Below are 22,971 nucleotides of genomic sequence, written 5' to 3' on the forward strand. Positions count from 1 at the left end.
TTGATGAGATCACACACACACACACACATCCCATACGCTCACACATACACCCCCCCAGATTCACACACACCCTCTCACAGGCTTATACCCCTAAACGCTCCCACACATACACACTCTCTCACAGACATTCACACCCCATACATCTCCATACATCTCCACACACATACACACCCACATGCACGCGCATACATTTAAGTTTGTGGGCTGAATTTGTACTTGCAGAATTACATTTTGTTTTGCTCAAAAACTGCATCAATCCACATAAGATTCTGTAAATCCCTTTTTTAGAAATAAGAATCAGTCTGAACATTGGGGCACAGACAGACTCACACGGGGCACATCACGCCTTCATCTGAGCTAACATGGCACCAATCGTTAAAGTTCACTTGAGAATGTAACTTGAAAAAAAGTTTTGGGGTTTACATATGAAAGTACTAAAACCAACATGGTCATTCTAAATCATGAGAGTCATAACAAACAATCCTGGTCTTTTTTTAATATATCATTTCAGTTACATCACACTGCAAACTTTTACTATAAATTCTGTGTCTTACGATCTTATACTCCACAACCACCTGACAAAGGGGCAGCGCTCAGAAAGCTAGTGCTTCCAAATAAACCTGTTGGACTATAACCTGATGCTGTGTGATTTTTAACTTTGAACTCCAATAGATGTGAAAAAGAAGTGAATTCTACCTTATCTGAGAACTGTAAAGGAGTGCTTATGGGATTAGATTACTTACAGTGTGGAAACAGGCCCTTCGGCCCAACAAGTCCACACCACCCAGCCGAAGCGCAACCCACCCATACCCCTACATTTACCCCTTACCTAACACTACGGGCAATTTAGCATGGCCAATTCACCTGACCTGCACATCTTTCGACTGTGGGAGGAAACCGGAGCACCCGGAGGAAACCCACGCAGACACGGGGAGAACGTGCAAACTCCACACAGTCAGTCGCCTGAGGCAGGAATTGAACCCGGGTCTCTGGCGCTGTGAGGCAGCAGTACTAACCACTGTGCCACCGTGCCGCCCACTAAATTAATACAATTGTATTTTTGTCACGTGTTCTGAAATCCTTAAGCCTGTGTTTTATGTTAATGGTTTAGTTTATTCAATTCTTTCTTCATTTATTTTGCAAATTAAAATTTTGCTTAGTTTGTTATTAAAGCTGAATGTGAAGCATCATGTAATTGTGCTTTAGTGAAAGGCCACCCAGTTAAACTTAGAAAATATCTGCCTATCTTCTGTAATAACATCATTCGCCTATTTTGTCAATTCTAGCAACCCAACAGAAGCCAAAGCTTTCTGTGAGGAGAAGGAGTGTCCCTTGAACTGGAAGAATGCCAATGAAGACAACTGCTGTGTGCACCATGCCAACATCCACTCCTGCCCACTCAATTTTATGGTGAGTGAACACAGCCTGCCCACTCTGGGTATGAATGTGTGAGATAAAAATTATTATAAACACAGGCAATGCTGGAGAAACTCAGCAAATCGGAGAGCATCTGTGCGGAGAGAACCAGAGTTAATGTCATGAGTCTGATGTGTCTCCTCTTCAGCTTTATCTACAAGTTGCCGCTTGTGTATTGGTAATACAAAACTTAAGAGTCGCTGAAAAAGGGACATGCTGCCAAAGCTTTTCATTTTACATTCATCACAACAGACACAAGAATGCCACATTTCAAAGGGAAGAACAATTCATACTGCAAGAGAAAAGAGCATTGGTTGGCAAATTGACTCTAATGGTCAAGTTGTTACCACGCAATTAGTACCCTTTTCTTGCGCAGTTTATGCCTTTATGGTCATAAAGCTTTGACAATATGTACCTGATTCCACACAATGATTAAACTATCACTTCCCTCTCTTTGTACTGAATACAGTGCTTGCCAAACTTCCCCTTACTGTGACTCCATTTGAATATTGTTACTCATCAGTGAGACCTGGAGTGAGTAGATGAGGTTCAACGCAGAGAAGTGTGAGGTGATGCAATCTGGTTGAAAAAATTTTGAAACAAAATAGAAAATAAGAGGTATAATTCCAAATGGGGTGCAGTTTCAGAGGGCCCTGGATGTGCTTTGTATGTGCACAGATCATTGAAGGTGGCAGGACAAATGGAGAGAGCAGTTTGTAGAGCATACAGTGTCCTCAGTTTTATCAGTAGGGGTGAGGATGTGCTTTTACACTTGTTAGATCCAAATTGGAATATTGTGCACAGTTGTAGGCACCACATTATAAGAAAGATGTGAATGCATTGGAGACAATGCAGAGCAATTTACAAGAATGGTTCCAGTAACGAGAAACTTCAGCTATGAAAAACTGAAGCAGTGGAACTTTTCTCCTTGGAGCGAAGAAGGCTGGGAGGATATTTGATAGAGGTTTACAGAACCACAAGTGGACTGGTTGGAGATAGGGAGAAGCTGTTCATGCTCTTAAAAAAAACAAGAGCAGAGAAAACAAAGCGAGGGTGATGTGAGAAAAAACATTTTTACTTAGCAAGTGGTTGGGGTATGGAATGCACTGCCTGGAAGGATGATGGAGATACATTAAACTGAGTCTTCAAGAGGGCATTTGATAATTATTTGGATAGGAATAGTATACAAGTGTACAGGAAAAGAGCAGGAAATCAGCAATAGGTGATGATGCTCATGATGCGTCACTGCATGCACAATGTGTTGAATGGTTACCTTATCACTGATGAGCTGCTGCATGCACAATGCGCTGAATTACCTTATCTGGTAATAATGCTGAGGAAGTGGGGACTTGTCTGTTCAAACAGAAGGGCAGCTGTTATAACTCAGAGCCATTGCTGCTTTGGAGCATAGGATGCCAAATTTTCAGCCTCCAACCCCAGTTGTGGTCCCAACCCACCAATTTTTTTAAACCGTGGTGGAGTCAATAGATTACAGACCACTCTGTATATTCTTGCTGATTGAATCAAATAAGTGTTTGGTGCTGAAGCTTAATGTTTTTGTTCTTCAATGAAGGTGAAAGGAGGAATTTGTGGACCATGGATCCCTGATGATGGTCAGATAGTTACCCACACCATATCTACAGCAGGGAAAATGAGCCAAATCAATTGGACTGCCAAGGTAACTCAGAAGCATCTGAAAGTATGAACAGTGAAGACATGAATAGAACTTCTGGCCTTATGGAAGATGCAGAGGAAATTTGCCATAATGATATCAAGGATGAGATACTTCATTGTTGCAAACAGACTGGAGATAATGGGATCAGAGTCATAGAGTCAGAGAGATGTACAGCACAGAATCAGTCCCTTCAGTTCAACGTGTCCACGTTGACCAGATATCCCAACCTAATTTAGTCCCATTTGCCAGCACCCCAGCCATATTTCACAAAACCCTTCCTATTCATGTACCCATCCAGATGTGTTTTAAATGCTGCAATTGTACCAGCCTCCACCAATTCCTCTGGCAGCTCATTCCATCCATGCACCACTCTCTGCATGAAAAAGTTGCCCCTTAGGCCCCTTTTACATCTTTCCCTTCTTACCCTAAACCTATGCCCTCTAGTTCTGGACTCCCCAACCCAGGGAAAATACTTTGTCTATTTACCCTAACCGTGCCTCTCATGATCTTAAAAACCTCTATAAGATCACCCCTCAGCCTCTGAAGCTCCAGGGAAAACAGCCTCAGCCTATTCAGCCTCTCCCTATAGCTCAAATCCTATAATCCTGGCAACATCCTTGTAAATCCTTTCTGAACCCTTTCAAGTTTCATAATATCCTTCTGATCTTCTCATTAGAGCCGTGAAGGTTAAGGGGAGATATAACTGAGGTCTTCAGCATCATGATGTGCTGTGATAGACTAAAGAAGGAGATTTATTTCCTCACTTATGATGATCAGTAACTAAAGGAATAAAGATTAAAGACATTTAATGCAAGGATCAGAGGTGAGGTAATTTTTTTTTTGCTCAGTTTCTTCTTTGGGCTGATTCAAAGGGAACCTTTTTCAGGGCACATGGGAAGGTGTATGGAGATTAGGGCCAATTTAGGACAGGGTGATAGACTGAATGATCTCCCTCTGTGCTGTATCATCTTCTGATCCCATGGTCCATCCGGCCCATCATACATTGTGCTTATACTTTGTTGCATAATCTGCAGGCTATTTGAAACAATATGATATCTTGGGAATGACAAATGGTCTCTCAAAATCAGGGAATAAGGGGAGCAAATTGGAAAGTGGAGTCAACATTTGCGCATTCAGGACATTGGCAATAATATTACTATTCAAGCTTATCTTCTCTCATTTTCTGGTTAAGTTCTTCTCTTAATTGTTACTCCTTGAAAGAGAATATAATTTTATGTGGCTGACAGCATTGGGACAACCCAGATATTTTAGAAACTACATAATTTTTAAATGTATAGCTTAGTATACTGGTTTAAGACTGCACTGATTTTAATTTCTCGTGCTTTCTGAATGTAGGTGGTCCTTGTCCATCTTGGTGTAACTTCCCTAATAGCACACATCAAGGTTGGTCGAATGCAAGCTGCATTGGAGGCTAAAACCATGGTACTACCTGCAAAAGGTAATTTGGTCTAAAACCACTATCACTGCAAGAGGTGATACTAATAAAAGAGCCATGCAAAATTTTATTTGGAATAATTTTACAGGGTGAAGTCATCATAATAGGTCACCCCCTTTTGCTTGCAAACTGCAGGGGTTGAGATTCAGGTTTATAGGTCTAAGTCAAATCTGATTTTGGGTTTGCACAGCTTTAAGACCCCACTGAATCAAGGAAGAACTGCACTTTTGAGGTGCCACCTTTAGGAGGCATTTTTGAAAACAAAGCTTTGTCTCTCCTTTCAAGTGGGCATGAATATCTCATGTTACTATTTCAAAGAACAGTCCCAGCCAATGCGTATCCTTCAGCCAGCTTCATGGGAAGAATAGACGATTTGCACTGTTCTTTTTGGATGTTGCTTTGTAAAATTAGCTCCTGCCTTTTCCTACATTCCAATAGTAACTACACTTCTGAATGCATTTCATTGATGGTAGAACATTTCAAGACACTCTTGAGTTTGAGAACCACGCAATATCTTTCAAGCATCTACAGTCTTTGTGACTATGGTTCTCCGATGAGCCACTTTGATTCCAAAACAAATTGTGCAGATCCTTCCCATTGAAATTGTGAGCAGCGTACACACTTAATGATTTTCTAGCTTTATAATAAATCATGAATAGCCAAATGTGTCAAAATTGTGAACAAGGTCTATAATTATCATTTGGAAACTTGGATCTTTAGAGTAGAAACAGGTGGGTTTTGGTTTTAGTTCTGCGAAGGTGACTATTCTCTAAAAAGGCTAAAAGATGATTTGAAAAATTGACCTGAATAATAATTTCCAAGAAAGCATATGACTTAGTGTCTGGTCGGATAACCATATAGTTTATTGATCAAATGTTTGCAATGTTGAGTTTATATCATCATAGCACAGAGTAGTTTGTATTTGTAGGATCACAATTAGGTCAAGAGTTTGTACAACTTCTTGGCTGTTGAAACAGAAAAGGACTCCAAGCCATGTGAACTGGAAAGAAATCACAAACTGCTTCAGCACTCCAAGGAGAAAAACTGGGAAGATTCGGTTTAGCAACAAATTACAGAGCTAAGATTGGAGTGGTGTTTCTCTGGTAAATGATATTGCTGGCGTTGCTATCTAAATCATGACCTTGTATTGACTAATATATGAACATAAATTGATTTGTTTATTTTTCTGTTGTGTAACAAACCTGTGTTCTTTTCATAAAGAATTTTGGCAGTTTTGTGTGAATATGTTCAGTGAGTGCATTGAGTATAGAAGTTGGGATTTCATGTAGCGACTGCACAAGACATTAGGTCGGCCATTTTTGGAATACTCCATTCAATTGTGCTCTCCCTGCTGGAGGATAGATGTTGTGAAACCTGAAAGTTTCAGAAAAGATTTACAAGGATGTTGCCAGCATTGGTGAGTTTGAGCAATAGGGAGAGGCTGAAGAAGCTGGGGCTATTTTCCCTGGAGCGTCGGAGGCTGAGGGATGACCTTACAGAGGTTTATAAATTCATGAGGGGCATGGATAGGGTAAATAGACACAGTCTTTTCCCTGGGATGGGTGAGTCCAAAACTAGAGGGCATAGGTTTATGGTGAGAAGGGAAAGATTTAAAAGAAACACATTTTTCGTGTAAAGGGTGGTGGGTGTATAAAATGAGCTGCCAGAGGAAGTGGTGGAGGCTGATACAATTACAACATTTATCAGACATCTGGATGTGTATATGAATAGGAAGAGTTTAGAGAGATATGGGCCAAATACTTGCAAATGGGACTAGATTTATTTAGGATATTTGGTTGGCATGGACGAGTTGGACCAAAGGGTCTGTTTCCCCATGCTGTACATCTCTATGATCCTATCTAACCATTGTGGTAACCAGGTACAAAACATTAAACTTATAATTCTTCAAGCCAGACTTTACTCTGAGATCTGAGTTGTCAAGTATGAACAAGAGCTGGAATATGCATTAAAAAATAATTGCAATAAATTCAATTGGGAATTAAAGAGAAGCTGCTTTATCCAAAACGGGGAGAATATGATAAGAATGTTGCGGAGGATTGCACAGTTGTGTTTAAGGGGAAGCATGATAAACATGTTTAGGGAGAAAAGGACAAAAATACATTCTATAATGTTGAGATGAAAAGGAGTGGCAGGACATTTGTTGAACCATAAACGGCAGCATTTATTAGTTGGACAAAATGACTTATTTCTCTTGTAAATTATCTGTAATGTTTTTCTATTGATGCGCACTGTGAGCTGTAACAATGCACTAATAACATCTTCCTATTCTTGTGTTGAGTGTGTGGAGATGATAACTGTGATAAGGATGAAACATGCTCCACATGTCCAGCTGATTGTGGTGACTGCACCTCCACCATCAAAATTGCCATCAGTTTGCCCATCTCGTTGGCATGCGTCGGCTTCATCCTCACGGGTGTGGTAGGTCATCTTCTCGTCCCACTCATGTTTGTCTATTCCTTTTCATAAAGCAAAATACTTCAATACTGGATCTTCATTGATTGCCATAGTTACTCATCTTTTTTTGTTATCTCAGTGGTTTCAGTATCAGAAGCAAAAGATGTTGTGGGATGAAAGCTGGATCATTGACTTCAATCAAATTAAGCAAGGTTTGTTGTTGCTGTGGAGTTGCTAGCTGTGGATACAGGCTCGATCAATTAATTAGTAGATTCATTTGTGTTAGTTGCATTTATGCTTGAATTGGCTATGCTAGTTGCACAGATTATATGCTCCATTCAATGTAGGAAGGTATGGATATGTCGATTGTTGTTTGTAGCCTTAGATTGATTGCTGTCTCATTGTCCTGCAGCGATTCCATGTTTATATTGCAGAGCACACATTGTTTTTCTCTGAATAAATCTGATGATTAGCCAGTCGTAAAACTTAAAATAACATTTTCTTTGCACAAGTAAAGCTGCCAGTCAAATGTGCTGTGTAAATAATTCCACAGGATGCTCTGTTTGAAATAAATTTGCATCCCCATGATTTAGCCCCCAGATGGTTTCTGTAATTTTCTCCAGCCCCAGAAGCCTCTTACTGCTGACTTCTTCCACATCATTTCACCTTGGTGTTTTCAGCTGCCTCAGCCCTAAGAAATCCTTCCCGAAACCTCACCATCTGGCAGCTTCTCTCTCGTTCTTTAATATCTGTCTCTTTGATTAAACTTTTCTTTTTCCCTCATGTTATCTCCTCAATTTGTCTTGGTGTCAGACTTTGTGTGATGATCCTCTGAAGTGCCTTGGGATGTTCCACTATATTAAAGATGCTGTATAAATGCAAACCATTGTAAACCTTTGCAGGACTAAACTAAGCAACACTTCTATAAGGTAAAGCATATAGTCCTGTCAGCTGTCGTTCAGCTCTGAGCCGGAAGTTACCGGTTCCAATCCCGTTGGAAGGAGCTGAGTACGTAATCTAGGCTGATACCCCTGTGCTGTTAAATTGGAGGAGATGCATGTTGGTTGGGATGATAAACCAAAGTCTTGCTGACCTCTCTGATGAGTGTAAAGTACGTCACAGCAGAATTGCGAGAAAGAGCACAGGAAATATCCCTGATGTCCTAGTCAACAGCTATCCTATTACCAACACCTAAACAGATAGTTTTATTTAATTGCAGTTTGTGGGAGCTTCATCTGCAAACATGGGACACCTTGTTTCCTATATTACAAAACTGACCACACTTGGAATACTTGATTGGCTGTAAAGAACTTTGGAATATATTGAAGTCATGAAAGGTGCTACATAAATGCACGTTTCTTGTGTTTTTCTTTACAACAGACACTGGCCAATTACATAGTTACTTGATTAAACAAAGTTCTGCTCAGCAGGATAAAATTGAGTATCTATAAGTTTTGTGTCCAATGCAAACCAATCTTTTTGATGTGACATTTCTGAACTCTCCTGCAGATCATACCATGATGGGCAGCTTGGGTAGTGTTCCCAATGGAGCCAGTGATTCCAATGCCAGCTGTATCACCACAATGAGCTCTTGTACAGGACCACTCACTGCATCCAGAAAACAGCACTTTACACAGACAGGCTTATTGTAAGTGAAATATACTAATCCATTGCAAGTACTGTCCACATTTTTCCTTATGGAGGGATATACACACAATAGAAGTAGTTCAGGGAACATTCACTAGGCCGATTCCTGGGATAAGGGACTTGTGCTAAGATTAAATATTGAGCAACTTTGCCCTATACGCATGGGAGTATAGAAGAATGAGAGATGATATCCTTAAAACATCTAAGATTGTGAAGGGGTGTTGGTAGTATTTACCAAGTTGATGCATGTACTTCACCTAACTGGGTGGGAGGAGATCTAAGACTGGGGGAGGGGCACAGTTTCAAACTAAATGGTATCCCATTTAAATTGGAACGGAGGAGAAATTCCTTCTATTAGAAGGCCTTTAAGTGTCTGGACCTCTCTTGTCCAGTGGGCAGTGGAAATTGAGTCACTGAATGTATGCAAGGCTGAGGTAGACAAAGTTTTGATAGATAAAGGATCAAAGGCTATGGGGACATGCAAGTATTTCAGATAGGGCCACAGTCAGGTCAGTCATCAACCTATTGAGTGGTAAAGGAGTTCAATGGGCCAAATGGTCCCTATATCTGATACTTATTCTTGCTATTTTTGTAAAAACCAAAAGAACTGTGGATGCTGTAAATTCGGAACAAAATTGGACATTGCTGGTCAACAGGTCTGGCAGCATCTGTAAAGAGAAATAAGAGTAACCGTTCCTTCCTCGGAATTTATGGTTGCTAGGAAAATGTCAGTTTATATGCAGAGATAGGGTGGGGGAGGGAGGTAAGGAGCAAATGATGGGTGGACATAGAGCCCAAAGAGAGAGAACAGTTGGACAAAAAATGCAGTGGATAATGATCTGACTAGGAGGGTAAATAGCTATTAATGGGACTGTTAGTGGATAACGATGGTCTGCATGTAATAGTCAACTATGTGAGAATTCGGCCTTGTGTGGGGGTTGGAGTAAGGACATGGAGAGCTCAAGCCCTAAAGTTATTGAACTCAATATTTAGTCTGGAAGTTTGAAGGATCCCCAAGTGGAAAATGAGGTGCTGTTCTTCCAGCTTGCCACAGTACTTTGGAATGTGATGACCACCATGAAAGGTGCCACAGAAATGCAAATCTTTGGTTTGAATTCTACTGTTAACAATAAAGCAAAACAGCTCACAGCTAATCCTAAAGGAAGCCTTGCAGAGAGATTGAGTAATATTGGTTGTAATAACTTGAACTCTCTTACTAGTTAGGAAATGGAGCACAGTTTAATGGAGATTCTCAATGTGTAACTAATGGTATAATCACACAATCCAATTAAAGCATTCTCACAGACAGTCCAGCAGGAATTTAAAAAGCTAGTAGTCAAGCCATTGTTAAATAAAATTTATATAGTATAAAATAAATATTGGGGTGTACACCTGAAGGTAAGTTAGAGGTTGAATTTTTATTTTAGAAATATTTGTGTTAAAAATCTATTAATTAATCTTCTTGAAGATATTTAACAACATTCAACAGACTTTTCAGGGCCGGAGAAGTCATTCATTAGTTTGAGACAATCCAATCTGAGTGGCTTGCTGTTGAGCACAGGTCATCAGTCACTCATTATCTTTTTTGTCACAACATCTTAGATCAGTGTGTATTGATTTGCCCCTTCTCTCTTTGAAAGACCGTTAGGTGAAGTTCCCTTTGTATTTTTAGGTGTGACAATTTGTGGGTCTCTGTCTCTCCAAACTGCCACTTAATTTGCATCCACAGCCATTTTGGGCTGTATCAATCCTCTTTTTAAAAAATTCTGAAATAAAAATTAAAACTATCCAAAGTCCTTTGAGATCTGGCCTGTGGTCAGGACATTTTATGGGATTTTTATCTACAAGCTGCCAGTAGAGCATGGGAAATTCTCACAAATCAATGAATGAATGCCAATTGCTGTCTCTGTAAAGTAGTTTGGGGACTGAGTTGTCACCACACAGTATGTCGAGAAGCATTGAAGGACAAACACAACATTAGGGATCTTTTGTTTATTTATGCTTTCACTAAATCCTGATTCAAAGCAATGAAAGTTAATACTGACAGTTCATCATCAAAAACCTTGTAAGTATCACACCTTTCTTTCTCGTGCATCAGACAATTGTATAGTAACCGCATTGACAGATAACGCTCTACTACCCCAATGGTGAATCGGGTGTGTACAGACATATTCACATTTAAATAAAATGCACATCATAGAGATATTCGTCTGTCTAATCTGGTGTCTGTGTATTGCACAAACTTTCTCCCACTGTGACTCCTAAGATAGGTTGGAGAAACTGGAATTGTTTCCCCTGGAATAAAAGAGATTTGATGGGAGGTTTACAAGGTTATGACAGGTTAAGGCAAAATAGACAAAGAAAAGTTGATCCTATGAGCTAATGGGGGGCACAAGTTGATAGCTTTGGATAAGAGATATGAGGGAATGTTGGGAAGAATTTATTTTATATACAGGAAGTGATGATAACCGTTTTGGTGAGCAATTGACTCCTTCTTACCAGCAGCAGCTCAACCCCATAACTGCTGTCAGCACAGTGGGGCGGCATGGTGGCACAGTGGTTAGCACTGCTGCCTCACAGCACCAGCGACCCAGGTTCAATACCACCTCTGGCAACTGTCTGTGTTGAATTTACACATTCTCCCTGTGTCTGCGTGGGTTTCCTTCGGATACTCCGGTTTCCTCCCACAGTCCAAAAAAAATGTGCGGGTTAGGTGAATTGGCCATTCTAAATTGCCCCTAGTATTAGGTGAAGGGGTAAATGTAGGGGAATGGTTCTGGGTAGGTTGGTCTTCGGAGGGTCGGTGTGGACTTGTTGGGCTGAAGGGCCTTTTCCACACTGTAAGTAATCTAATCTAATCTTAAAAAAAATCCTTTGCTTGGCTGTAGCTGGAGAAGAAGGGAGCTTTGGATATGTGCTTTCAAAGTCAAGTGAGTGAGGTCCAGGGCTCACTGAGGGCAGTTGACACTGTTGCCAATGGGGTAGTCATCACAGTTGTGCAGAGTGACCAGATGTCCCAGATATTCCAAATCCTTCACTATATTTGGCATTTAGCCCAGGTCCTGGGTCAAGCCTTTCTGGGATATACCTTTTCCTAGTTTGCTCTGTCTCTGCAAGCTTCATGTCTGCTCACACACCCTGGCACTTCACGGGTTTGGGTCTAGGATTGTACAGAAGGTGTCTACGGCATGAGGTCTGAAGCACAGCAGACCCATGTACAAGTCAAAGATTGACTTTGCCCCTCCTCACCCATCCTCTTCTGTGTCCACCACCACCATCCCCTCCCCCAACCAAGCACCCTGTAATCTGGTATCCCAGAGTTAACTACCCTGCAGCCTCGGGGCACTGCGTGGGACATGAGCACCCACCCCAGAAGTGGCAGAAAAGGAACCTGCCAAGCTTTGTCCCAGCAGAGTCAGGAAGAGGCCATCATTTGGCGCCTTAACTGGCTCAGTAAGGTTCCTGATCAACAGTTTATGCGCCAACTTTCACACCACCTGGAAAAAGGTATGGCAGTGGGAGGGCATGGGGCCTTATTTTAACTCTCCATCCTGCTGTCATTCTGACCTCTCTGTCCTCGGTCTCCTGTCATGTTTTGGTGAAATTCAGCATTCAATCAAGGAACAGCACCTCCTATTTTGATGAGTCTACAAGGCTATGTCAAAATGTTGAACTCACCAATTTCAGAACAGAACCTGTACATCTGTGTGTGTGTGTGTGTGTGTGTGTGTGTGTAAGGCAATTGTTTCTTGATGATGCTGAAATGCCACCTTCCTGACACCTATCTTTTGTTTCATTAATTGCTGCATAGTTACCTAAGTTGCAATGCATTGTCATCTCCTTTGTCAATTTATCTCTCTTTGCTTCCCTTCTCCTCTTTCCTCTTATTTTAGTCTGTGTATTTGTTTAGTTCATTCACAGGATGAGGGCATCGCTCGCTAGGCCAACATGTATTGCCATCTGGACAATTAGGGATGGGCAATACTGTTATATCTTTTGACTTGTTGCAGTTGTGAGGGAAGATCATTGACCTGAATCTTTAACTCTGCTTCTGTCTGTGTAAAAAACATGTAAGTTGTTGTATGGTACAGCATGACTTCGATACAACAACAGGGATTTATATAACACCTGCGGACAGTTCAGCTACAGCATTTGTAGACTTTCACCCTTACACACCTAGAACCACCCCCCACCATCCAATTCCTTCCTTTGTTCTTCATCTCCCATCTTAAGTGTTACAATAAATAGATGTCCCAATGTGAATCTATTTGGTTCAATTGTTGAACTTTAATCATTTATAACATTAGTTCTTAACAATGAAATGTGAAGCCCACTGCTATTAACCCTTTTTTGTCATTGCAGTGATGGGCGGACTGTTGCCATTAAGAAAATAAAGAAGAGAACTTTTGCCCTTTCTAAAGCCATTCGCAAAGAAGTGAAACTCATCCGGTGAGTCACAACCCATAAGCAATATCTTTGTTTAACTCTGTGGTCTCCAACATGACAGACTGGTTAGCAAGATTGCATCACATGGAATATAGGGAGAACTAGCCATTTGGATGTAGAACTGGCTCCAAAGGTAAAAGACAGAGGGTGGTGGAGCGCTGCTTTTCAGACTGAAGGCCTGTGACCAGTGGTGTGCCACAAGGATCGGTACTGGGTCCACTACTTTTTGTCATTTATATAAATGATTCAGATGTGAACATAGGAGGTATAGTTAGTAAGTTTGCTGATGACCCCAAAATTGGAGGTGTAGTGGAAGCAGAGAAAGTTACCTCAGAGTACAATGAGATCTTGATCAGATGGGCCAATGGGCTGAGGACAAACAGAAATTTAGATCAATGCGAGGTGCTATATTTTGAATGGACAAATCAGAGCAAGATTATACACTTAATGGTAAGGTCCTGGGCATTGTTGCTGGACAAAGACACCTTGGAGTGCAGGTTCATAGTTCCTTGAAAATGAAATCTCAGTTAGATAGTATAGTGAAGAAGCCATTTGGCATACTTTCCTTTATTGGTCAGACCACTGAGAGAAGGAGATGGGAGGTCATGTTGTGGCCACTTTTGGAATATTGTGTGCAATTCTGGTCCCCCTCCTATAGGAAGGATGTTGTGAAACTTGAAAGGGTTCAGAAAAGATTTACAATGATATTGCCAGGGTTGGAGGTTTGAACCGTAGGGAGAGGCTGAATAGGCTGGGGCTGTATTCCATGGGGCATCAGAAGCTGAGGGATGACTCCCTAGAGGTTTATAAAATTGTGAGGGGAATGGATAGGATAAATAGACAAGGTCTTTTCCCAGGGATGGGGCAGTCCAGAACTAGAGTGCATAGATTTATGGTGAGAGCGGAAAGATATAAAAGGGACTTTTTCATGCTGAGGATGGTGCATGTATGGAATGAGCTGCCAGAGGAAGTGGTGGAGGCTGATAAAATTACAACATTTGAAAGGAATTTGGTTGGGTTTATGAATAGAATGGGTTTAGAGGGATTTGGGCCAAGTGCTGGCAAATGAGGCCTAGAATAATCTAGGATATTTGGTTGACATGGACGAGTTGGACCGAAGGGTCTGTTTCCGTGCTGTACATCTCTATGACTGTATATAGTTTGCAGTTGACTGGTTGATGACAGAGTGTCAGAGATTTGATCTCACAGCCTATCTGTGCATCCTTACTAAATGCACAACGATTGTCGTTGTATGACTTCCACTTCGGGAAGCCATGTGGCAAAAGAAAAATGCTTATGCTTTGTCAGCTTATTGCAATATGTTTCTGTTTGGTCAAGATGGAATATCATTGCAGGGTAAAGGATATTTTGTGGTGGGAACACAAAAAAAATGAATGAAATCTATTCTAGGAATTGACATGTGAAGGCAGCACATTACAGAACTAGAAACATAGAAGGCTATTCAGCTCATTATGTCCACACGGAGGGCAATTCAGCTTCTCCCACTCCTCCGCCCACTCTCTGCAGACCTGCAGTTTATTTCAGCTGCTTATCCAATAAGCCTATCCAGGATGAAGAAAAGTTTTGGGGGAAGGATGCTGCACCCCACTCCATAACTGAGCAACAGAAGCTGATAAGGAGCCCTGAAACACATCATGAGCATGAAGGTGACCTCCTATGCCCAAAATAAAAAGCAGCCAGCAACATTCTGGATGTCCCAGTGTTGCAGATCCAGAAGCTGAATTACAATGTGACCTGCAGCAGAGTGATATACCACAAACCACAAGGTGAAGCAATAATGATGAAAACCCTTCATGATGAAAGTTTCCGACCTGAAACACGGACTCCCCTACTCCTCTGATGATGCTTGACCTGCTGCGCTTTATCCAGCTCCACACTTTATCGAGTCATCCAAAAGGGAACCAAGCATATTCAAATTCTAGGAGAAAGTGAGGAATACAGATGCTGGAGACCAGAGTTGAAAAATGTGGTGCTGGAAAAACACAGCAGGCCAGGCAGCATCCGAGGAGCAGGAGAATCGATGTTTCGGGCATAAGCCCTTCTTCAGGAATTCAGCACCACATTTTTCAACTCATATTCAAATTCTACCCCGAATGATAAAATGGATTTCTGTTCACAACTATAAATGATAAGAGTATTTGCATTGTATGACACCAAAGTATATCCATTAGGGAATAAGGCAATTGGGTACAACATAATGCAAAAATGCATCGTAATTTCCCTTGACAGTTTGCTTCATACAAGGAAAGTTGATGATCTGAGGCTGTTTTAAAAGCTCCACAGTCATATATTTCTAAATTGCTAGCAAAAGGATGCTCAACAAATGCTCAGCAAATACTCAAGTACATAGAAATACATATACATCTACCCACTATTATGATCTTCAGCCCAGAAGAAGCATAATTGGATAAATAAAAGTTGCAAATTGCTTACACTGAAGCACCAGTTCGCGTTTACCATCTTCCAGCAAGCCATGCATACAGTGTTAGCCAGGAGATTAAGGGTGTTGTGAACTAGATAATCTATACATATGTTTGAATTTGACAGTGAACTTGATCATCCAAATCTCTGCAAATTTATCGGAGGATGTCTTGAAGTTCCAAATGTAGCGATAATAACAGAGTACTGCCCCAAAGGAAGCCTGAATGATGTCCTTCTCAATGAAGACATCCCATTAAACTGGGGTTTCAGGTAAGAGTTTACAGTAAGCTTTCCACTTCTAATCCCACTCTCAACCCCAATCCCAATCATCTCTTAGTTATTAAATTACTCCCTTGTCTTTGACGAAAGAATGAAAACCAACCTCCTCATGCTTGGCTGTTTCATCAGAGGATGGATTCCACATAAATCGACTATGGTTCTTACTGTTGTTTGCGCACACTCGCATGCTCTCTCAATCTCTCTCTCTCTCACACGCACACACGCGCATACACACACACACACACACGCATGCGCATCACTCTCATTCATAGCTAGACATGCACATGCATACCCACAAAATCACATGATCAAACATATGCACGCAAAACTCTTGCACAAACTGAAGCATCCCTTGACCTGGAAACAGTACCAACAGAAAGAAAGTTCACATCAGAAGCTGACGCACACAATGAACGCTATAGTCTCAAAGGAAATATAAGAACTAGATGGTTCAGTTCCAAAGAAGAGTAGGGAGGATCTTCTCTTTTTGAACCTGGGCCAAATCAGATTGATGGATTGCAAAATAAATAACACAGACTAAGGAGAAGCTGTACACTCGATTGGGTGAATATCATGTCAAATAAGGTACAAAGAATGAAAAGGAGGGAAATAATAAACTATTAGAGGTAAGATTAGAAAAGTACAATTTGAACCTTTTAAATTTGTTTTTAAATCTCCAGCCACAATTAAAATATAAAGGAAAAGCTCCCACACTTAATTGTTAAATCCTCAGTGCCAAGAGATTCTTTGGACATAATTAACACGTTATGGGTGATTAAAGCATACTTGGACCTGAATGGACAATGTTTGAACTCCCTATGAATTTAATCCATATCTACCATGCAAACTTCACCAGTCGGTGCATGTCAAAGGTGAGGCGGATGACGCTATACTGTTGCCAGACTTTGCTCACCGTTTTCACATGAAAATGAAAAGTACAATAGCCTCCTCTTTGCTTTGACAATAAAACTAGGCCAAAATTGCCAATAAAACAATAAACATTTGCCAATGTGTTGGGCCAAATGGCCTATTTCCACATTGTATGGATTCTCTGATTCTATGATTCAAATGCTGTGCCACGATTTGAGCTTAATGTTGAAGATCTAATGGAACATTAAATGATACACCACAAGAATGAAATACTATTGTATGTGACAAACTTTGGCTAACTCTTTATGATTTCACCCCAGATTTTCCTTTGCCACTGACATTGCCAGAGGGATGGCTTATCTTCACCAGCGTAAAATCTACCATAGCAGATTAAAATCCACCAATGCAGTGATTGATGACCGTTGGGTTTGCAAGCTTACAGGTAAGCAACGACATTATTTAAAGGCAGCAAACAGTCACCCAATCAATGTCTGAACCCTTACAATATTTTAATACTCTCATGGTAGAATTGTATATCACAGAAGGAGACCATTCAGCCAATTTGTGTCTGTGAGTTCTTTGAAAGAGAGTCCATTAGTCGCATTCACTACAACCTTTTCCCTAATGAATCCAATATGTTTCATTATCAATGTTTATCAGTTCCCCTTCATAAGTTATTACTGAATCTGTGTCCACTGCCATTTCATTCAGGGCATTCCAGATCAAAACAACCCGTTCTGTAAAACATTCGTATCATCTTCCTTCTGGGTTTATTTTAAATTGCCTTAAATCAGTCTCCTGCAGCCATAAGGTGTCCTGCATTTCCCCCCAGATTTCTGCTTGGCAATTTACAGAAAGGAGGACGTTGCGGATCCGCCTGCAATATACCAACAGAAGTTGATTGAAACATACTTACCACCTGAGGCCCAGATGCCAAACTTCGAACCAACCTTTGCTGCAGATGTGTACAGGTAACTAGGAGAAAAGAATTGGCTTTTCTTTTAAGCAGTAGCTCTGTGGCATTAGTAAGACTGTTGTATGTTCACGTTCCACTACGCAGACTTGTGCACAAAAACCTGTTGTGGAGGGAGTGGGTTAATGGAGCGGGGCATGAGTGAAAGGAATGAGGATTAGGGTCATTACAGCTTTGTATTAGTGGCTGTTCTTTCTGGAATTTCCTGTTAAAGGACGATTTTATCATTCTTACAGCTATGGCATCATTCTGCTAGAAATTGCAACCAGAAGTGACCTTGTACTGGTAAGTTTCACTAATAACATGAGGCAGAATCTGGTTCTATCCTTTGATTGAGATCCTAAGATATCCTGTATTGTAATTGTATTTCTATTTAGAACAGAAGGGCATTCAGCCTCTAGAGCCTGTTGTTCAGTACATGGCTGATCTTTACGTACCGTCTGTTGTTACTAAGTTCAATCTTGGAGTTTATTTTGTAACCCAACACATTGACTTATGCAGTATGAATACCACCAGCATTATGTCTCACAATACAGAGCTATTTTGCTTGTCTCTCTTCAACAGTGTCTGGTTGAGAATGGTCGAAGAAAGATTGCACTTTCCCTATCACATGTAAAATATGTTCAGACCTTTTATTTTTACCTAAACAGATTTATTCAGAAAGGGTGGTACAAGCAGAGTCAATGCAAAGTGGGATAGACATCTGAAGAAAAAATATTTGCAAGGGTATGGGGAAAGTACACATTGAGTAGGGCTATTTGCTATTTTAGCTCTACCACAAAGGGCCAACATTGACACAATGGGTCAAATGGCTCCCTTTGTCCTCTATCATTCTCTGTTTCATTGAGTCACCCCACGTTTGCTTAGGAACTTGAATGCGATCCATAACAGACCACATAGAATCAGAATTGGTTTTGCTCCTTGTTGCCATAATTAACTCTTCTATAAAGGAATCTGGTGTCATATTTTAAATCAAATCTCCATTCTTTATTTGCTGAGGTGCGGCTTTAAAGCACAAACATCCTCCACAAATGACCAGATGCAACAAAAAGCATCAATAGGATTTCAACAAATTCTCTGATGTGAGTGGGTTAGGCAATCCCTTGGGGAAAGTTGGACACATTAGTGGGAGGAGAAATGTTTTTTTTGTGTAGATGCATAGAATCATACAATACAGAAGAGAGCTTTGGCCCATTGAGCTTGTACCACCATGTGTTGATGTTTAACGTTGGCATGGAAACAAGTTTCAAATTGAGATAATTGTGAGTTGGCTTTTCATCAAAAGTGACTGTTCTATGAGATTTTTTCACACACATCCTTGCACTGCTCCTTAGAAGGAAGATGCAAATTCTACTGAATATAGCCGGTGCCTTCCTTTACCAGAATTGATAAGTGGAAAATCAGAAAATGCCTGTCCTTGCCCTGCTGAATATGTCATGGTAAGAAAACCAGTACAAACAAAACAGGAAAGCTCTGAGTTCAAACAAAAATTATGGAATGACTTTGAGAATAGAATGGATTTTTTTATTTTTACTAATCGCTTCTTTTTTGCTCCACAGCTGATTAGGAAATGCCAGCTGAAGAATCCAACCAATCGGCCTACATTTGAACAGATAAAGAAGTACCTGCACAAAATTAACCCCAATAAAGTCAGCCCTGTAGACATGATGATGACCCTGGTATTAATCAAGAATTGGAATTTGAGTTTTTCGTTTAAAACAGTGTAAACACGATATATACAAGTGCCACTGCCTTCCCACTTGTGGCATCATAATTGAAAGTACAGTACTTTTTCAATTACATAAAATTTGCAATAACAAATCAGGCCATTTGGTCAAATTGGTGTATGCTGGGTTTCAAGCTCCACATTGGTGTCCTCCATCCCTCTTCACCTCATTCTGTTCTTCTATTTCTTTCTCCCTCATGTTCTTAGCTAGTATCCCCTCAAATATACCCAACAACTCCCCGTGTCTGCGTGGGTTTCCTCCGGGTGCTCCGGTTTCCTCCCACAATCCAAAAATGTGCAGGTTAGGTGAATTGGCCATGCTAAATTGCCGGTAGTGTTAGGTGAAGGGGTAAATATAGGGAAATGGGTCCGGGTGTGTTGCGTTTCGGCGGGTCGGTATGGACTTATTGGGCCGAAGGGCCTGTTTCCACACTGTAAGTAATCTAATCTAAAAACTTGCCACAACCACTCTCTTGTGTGGTGGCAAGTTTTACATTTTCACCAATCCCTGGGTGAAGAAGTTTTTCTGAGATTCCTTAATGGCTTTAAGTTAATCTGTTACCTTGTCTTTTTGTTAGTTTAATATTGCACCATAATTTGCAAACTTCTCTTCAAGACAAGATAAGACCAGTCTAGCCAAAACATGCTATGTTGCAACTTGACAAATTGACCAAGAATTGCATCTAAGCATCATGGAAGAACAGACTCAAGGAGTTGGCATCATTCGCTCCAGAACAAATCAACAAGAGATTTAGTGGGGTGTTCACAATTAGGAAGAGTTTAAATAGTAGAGAAAGGGAAACTATCATCTGGGAGAAGGATGAAAGCCATGGAATACAAGTTGACAGGGGAGCCCCCAGCAAGAAAAAGCATTTTTACATAGATCGTAATAGCCTGGAACATGCTGTTTCAAAGGATGATGGAAGCAGATTCAGTAGTAACTTTGTAAAGGCAATTGGACAAGTACTAGAAAGTAATAAAAATTGCAGGCCTATGGGGAAATGAACATGGGAATGAGACTAATTGGTTTCTACTTCCAAAGGGCACCGGTACAATAAGCTGAATAGCGCCACCTTTGCTACTAGTTTCTGTGGACCTGGTTATTGATCTGCTTCTTCTTGGGTAATGTGCAGTCGCATTCTCCTTCTTCCATTTTTGAAGCACAGCAAAAATACATGCATGAAACAATTAAAGCCCTTGACTATTGACTGACCATCTTCAATCAAATCTTAGCCATTGGAATTGCACTTGTAAGTTGTGAACGTTTGCTCTCATGGACAAAACAAAAATTGCTCTTCATTTTCCGGCTTAATTTCCCGAGAGAGGAGAGTCACAGGAGAGCAAACTCTCTCTTGCAATAATGGCTCCTTTTGGAGGGTGTTCCAAAAATAAGGCATATAGAGCCTCAAGCATACTGTAGGAACAAGGTCCTAGTACAGGTTGGTGGACCCTTAAGCACTGGGTGCACAGGGTTGTGTTGGTTGATTAGGTTCTTTGCTAGTAAGTGCAGAGGGCTACAGCAAGGGTCTGTGTCCTTAGTGGCAAGGTCTCCAGTCCCAAGTGGCTGTGGACATTCTGACAGTAAGAGTGTGGGCCTCTGGCCTTCCAGTGGACAATAGATGTGGTCCTTCCCAATAAGTAGGCAGGGCTTCTTCAGGCCAACAACAGTGTCTGTGGTGTGGCAGTAAATGGTTCTATTTATGGTTGTCATCTTGGCACTGCCACATTCAATGATATCAAAATAGACACAGTTCCAAATTTAGAACAAAGTAGAAGTCACCACACCTGAGCCAGAATCCAGGTTAGAAATGTATATCTCTTGCAGTCATGAAAGATAGAAGTTGGAACTCATTATGGTTTTGTTAAATTGTTGGCTGGATCATAATTGATTTACGTCTATGTTAAGATGGAGAAATACAGCAAGCACCTGGAAACCCTGGTTGCTGAAAGAACACAAGACTTGGTTCACGAGAAACAGAAAACAGATCGTTTACTTTACAGTAAGTCCTGAGGGTGCAACACTTTCTCAAAATTCCAATCACATTCCAACTGTTTAATAGAACAATGATTAATTGTGATTTCATAATCAAAAGCCTGCATGTTATGCATTGCTCTGGATAAAACTGATGGAAAGGCAAGCCTGGGATGTAGTGTCACATGTATTAGATAATGGGTTAAGTGGACAAGTAATGGTAATTAAACCAGTCTTCTGGCAGAAGCAATCATGAGTTGAATCATGACTTGGTCAGGGGGTGTCATGTGTCCACTGTCCATGGAGCATGCCCAGAGATTTTGGTGACTGATGAAAGTCTGGGGTAACAAACAGTGAGTTAGAATTGCCAGTTTACTCCTCTGACTTTCAATTTAGGAATTGTCACCATCTTGTTTCTATTTCTCTAATGGGAGCAAGGTAACTTGCATATTAATGAGGTGATCTGACATAATAATGAGGATGTTAATGCATTCAGTTAGGCCTATCGCTATACTCGCTAGGGAAAATCTTGCCCCTATGTTCAATACTTTGGAAAATGAAGCTTTTTGCTCTCACTGCCAATCTCTCAATTCTACCATCTTTCTTATTGTCCATTTTGTTCTGGAGCCGGCCACCCCATTGTTATAAGCTGAGTCAAAATGGGTCAAAATGGTAATCTCCATCTCATATATGAGTCATGTATCATCAAGGCCTATTGAGTGGAGTGTAGTACTATGACAGAGTGAAATATACAACCTGTTTCCTTACATTCTGCATGTCAACTTGTACAATGTGTGTAAAAATCTACCCATATCTTAAGATTTGAGTGATGATTGGAAGACACCATGCTAAATTCTTTTAAATTAAGAGAATTTGTGCTTGGCAAGTCAATTACTATCCCCTGACCATATTTAGACCAACGCAAGAAGAGAACATGACTGTTTGCATTTATGTTTTGTCTATTCTTAAGATATTGTCTGTCTTTTAGGTATGCTGCCAAAACAAGTAGCTGATGACCTAAGGCAAGGAATCACTGCTCAAGCTCAGAACTATGCTAGTGCAACAATATTCTTCAGGCAAGTACAACGGGAACTTTTATTAATGAACACCTTTCAATGAAATAACATCGTCCAAGGCACTTCACAGGAGCTTTTCTTTTTATATTAAGGCATCAAACCATGTAAGGTGATACTAGTGAAGGTGGCCAAAAGCTTGGTCAAAGAGATGGGTGTTAAATATCTTAAAGGAGAACTTTGAGAGAGGCAGACAATATAAGGGGGAAATTCCAGATGTTAGGGCCCAGGCAGCTGAAAGTACAGTCATCATCACTGGAGTGATTAAAATTTGAAATCAGAATTGGATGTGCAGGAATATCATTAGGAGTTTCTCGGAGCTTGTGACATATGAGGACTGAATGCAAGCTGTTAACATTGACAGAAATGTGGTGGAGCAGGACTTCACTACAGCTACCTTTTACCAACTGTCAGTCATAAATTCTGACACAATAATAATATTACAATGCAGCACTCATGTTTATCTAAACCTAAACTCCATCGGCCACTCCTTGACCCATTGGTCTGTCTGATCAAGATTCCATTGTACTCTGAGGTAAACTACTTTGCTGTTCATTACATTTCAAGAATATTGGTATAGT

The 22,971-nt window shown here is 40.7% G+C and overlaps 1 protein-coding gene across 1 annotated transcript in view; it reads left to right on the plus strand.

The window, feature by feature from the left end:
• The window catches only part of LOC122539383 (atrial natriuretic peptide receptor 1-like), a 71,207-nt gene that overhangs the window by 24,034 nt on the left and 24,202 nt on the right, over window positions 1-22,971 (plus strand). Inside the window, exons 5-19 of the mRNA XM_043674169.1 lie at window positions 1,287-1,410; window positions 2,990-3,094; window positions 4,448-4,550; window positions 6,847-6,986; window positions 7,102-7,174; window positions 8,472-8,610; window positions 12,972-13,058; window positions 15,624-15,767; window positions 16,967-17,088; window positions 17,479-17,617; window positions 17,856-17,904; window positions 18,954-19,058; window positions 19,179-19,298; window positions 21,252-21,345; window positions 22,306-22,393. Coding sequence (XP_043530104.1) covers window positions 1,287-1,410; window positions 2,990-3,094; window positions 4,448-4,550; window positions 6,847-6,986; window positions 7,102-7,174; window positions 8,472-8,610; window positions 12,972-13,058; window positions 15,624-15,767; window positions 16,967-17,088; window positions 17,479-17,617; window positions 17,856-17,904; window positions 18,954-19,058; window positions 19,179-19,298; window positions 21,252-21,345; window positions 22,306-22,393 — 1,632 coding nt within the window. The remainder of the gene's footprint in view (window positions 1-1,286; window positions 1,411-2,989; window positions 3,095-4,447; window positions 4,551-6,846; window positions 6,987-7,101; window positions 7,175-8,471; window positions 8,611-12,971; window positions 13,059-15,623; window positions 15,768-16,966; window positions 17,089-17,478; window positions 17,618-17,855; window positions 17,905-18,953; window positions 19,059-19,178; window positions 19,299-21,251; window positions 21,346-22,305; window positions 22,394-22,971) is intronic.

This window comes from Chiloscyllium plagiosum, chromosome 2 (genome assembly GCF_004010195.1).
Source record: "Chiloscyllium plagiosum isolate BGI_BamShark_2017 chromosome 2, ASM401019v2, whole genome shotgun sequence".
Taxonomy (NCBI): domain Eukaryota; kingdom Metazoa; phylum Chordata; class Chondrichthyes; order Orectolobiformes; family Hemiscylliidae; genus Chiloscyllium; species Chiloscyllium plagiosum.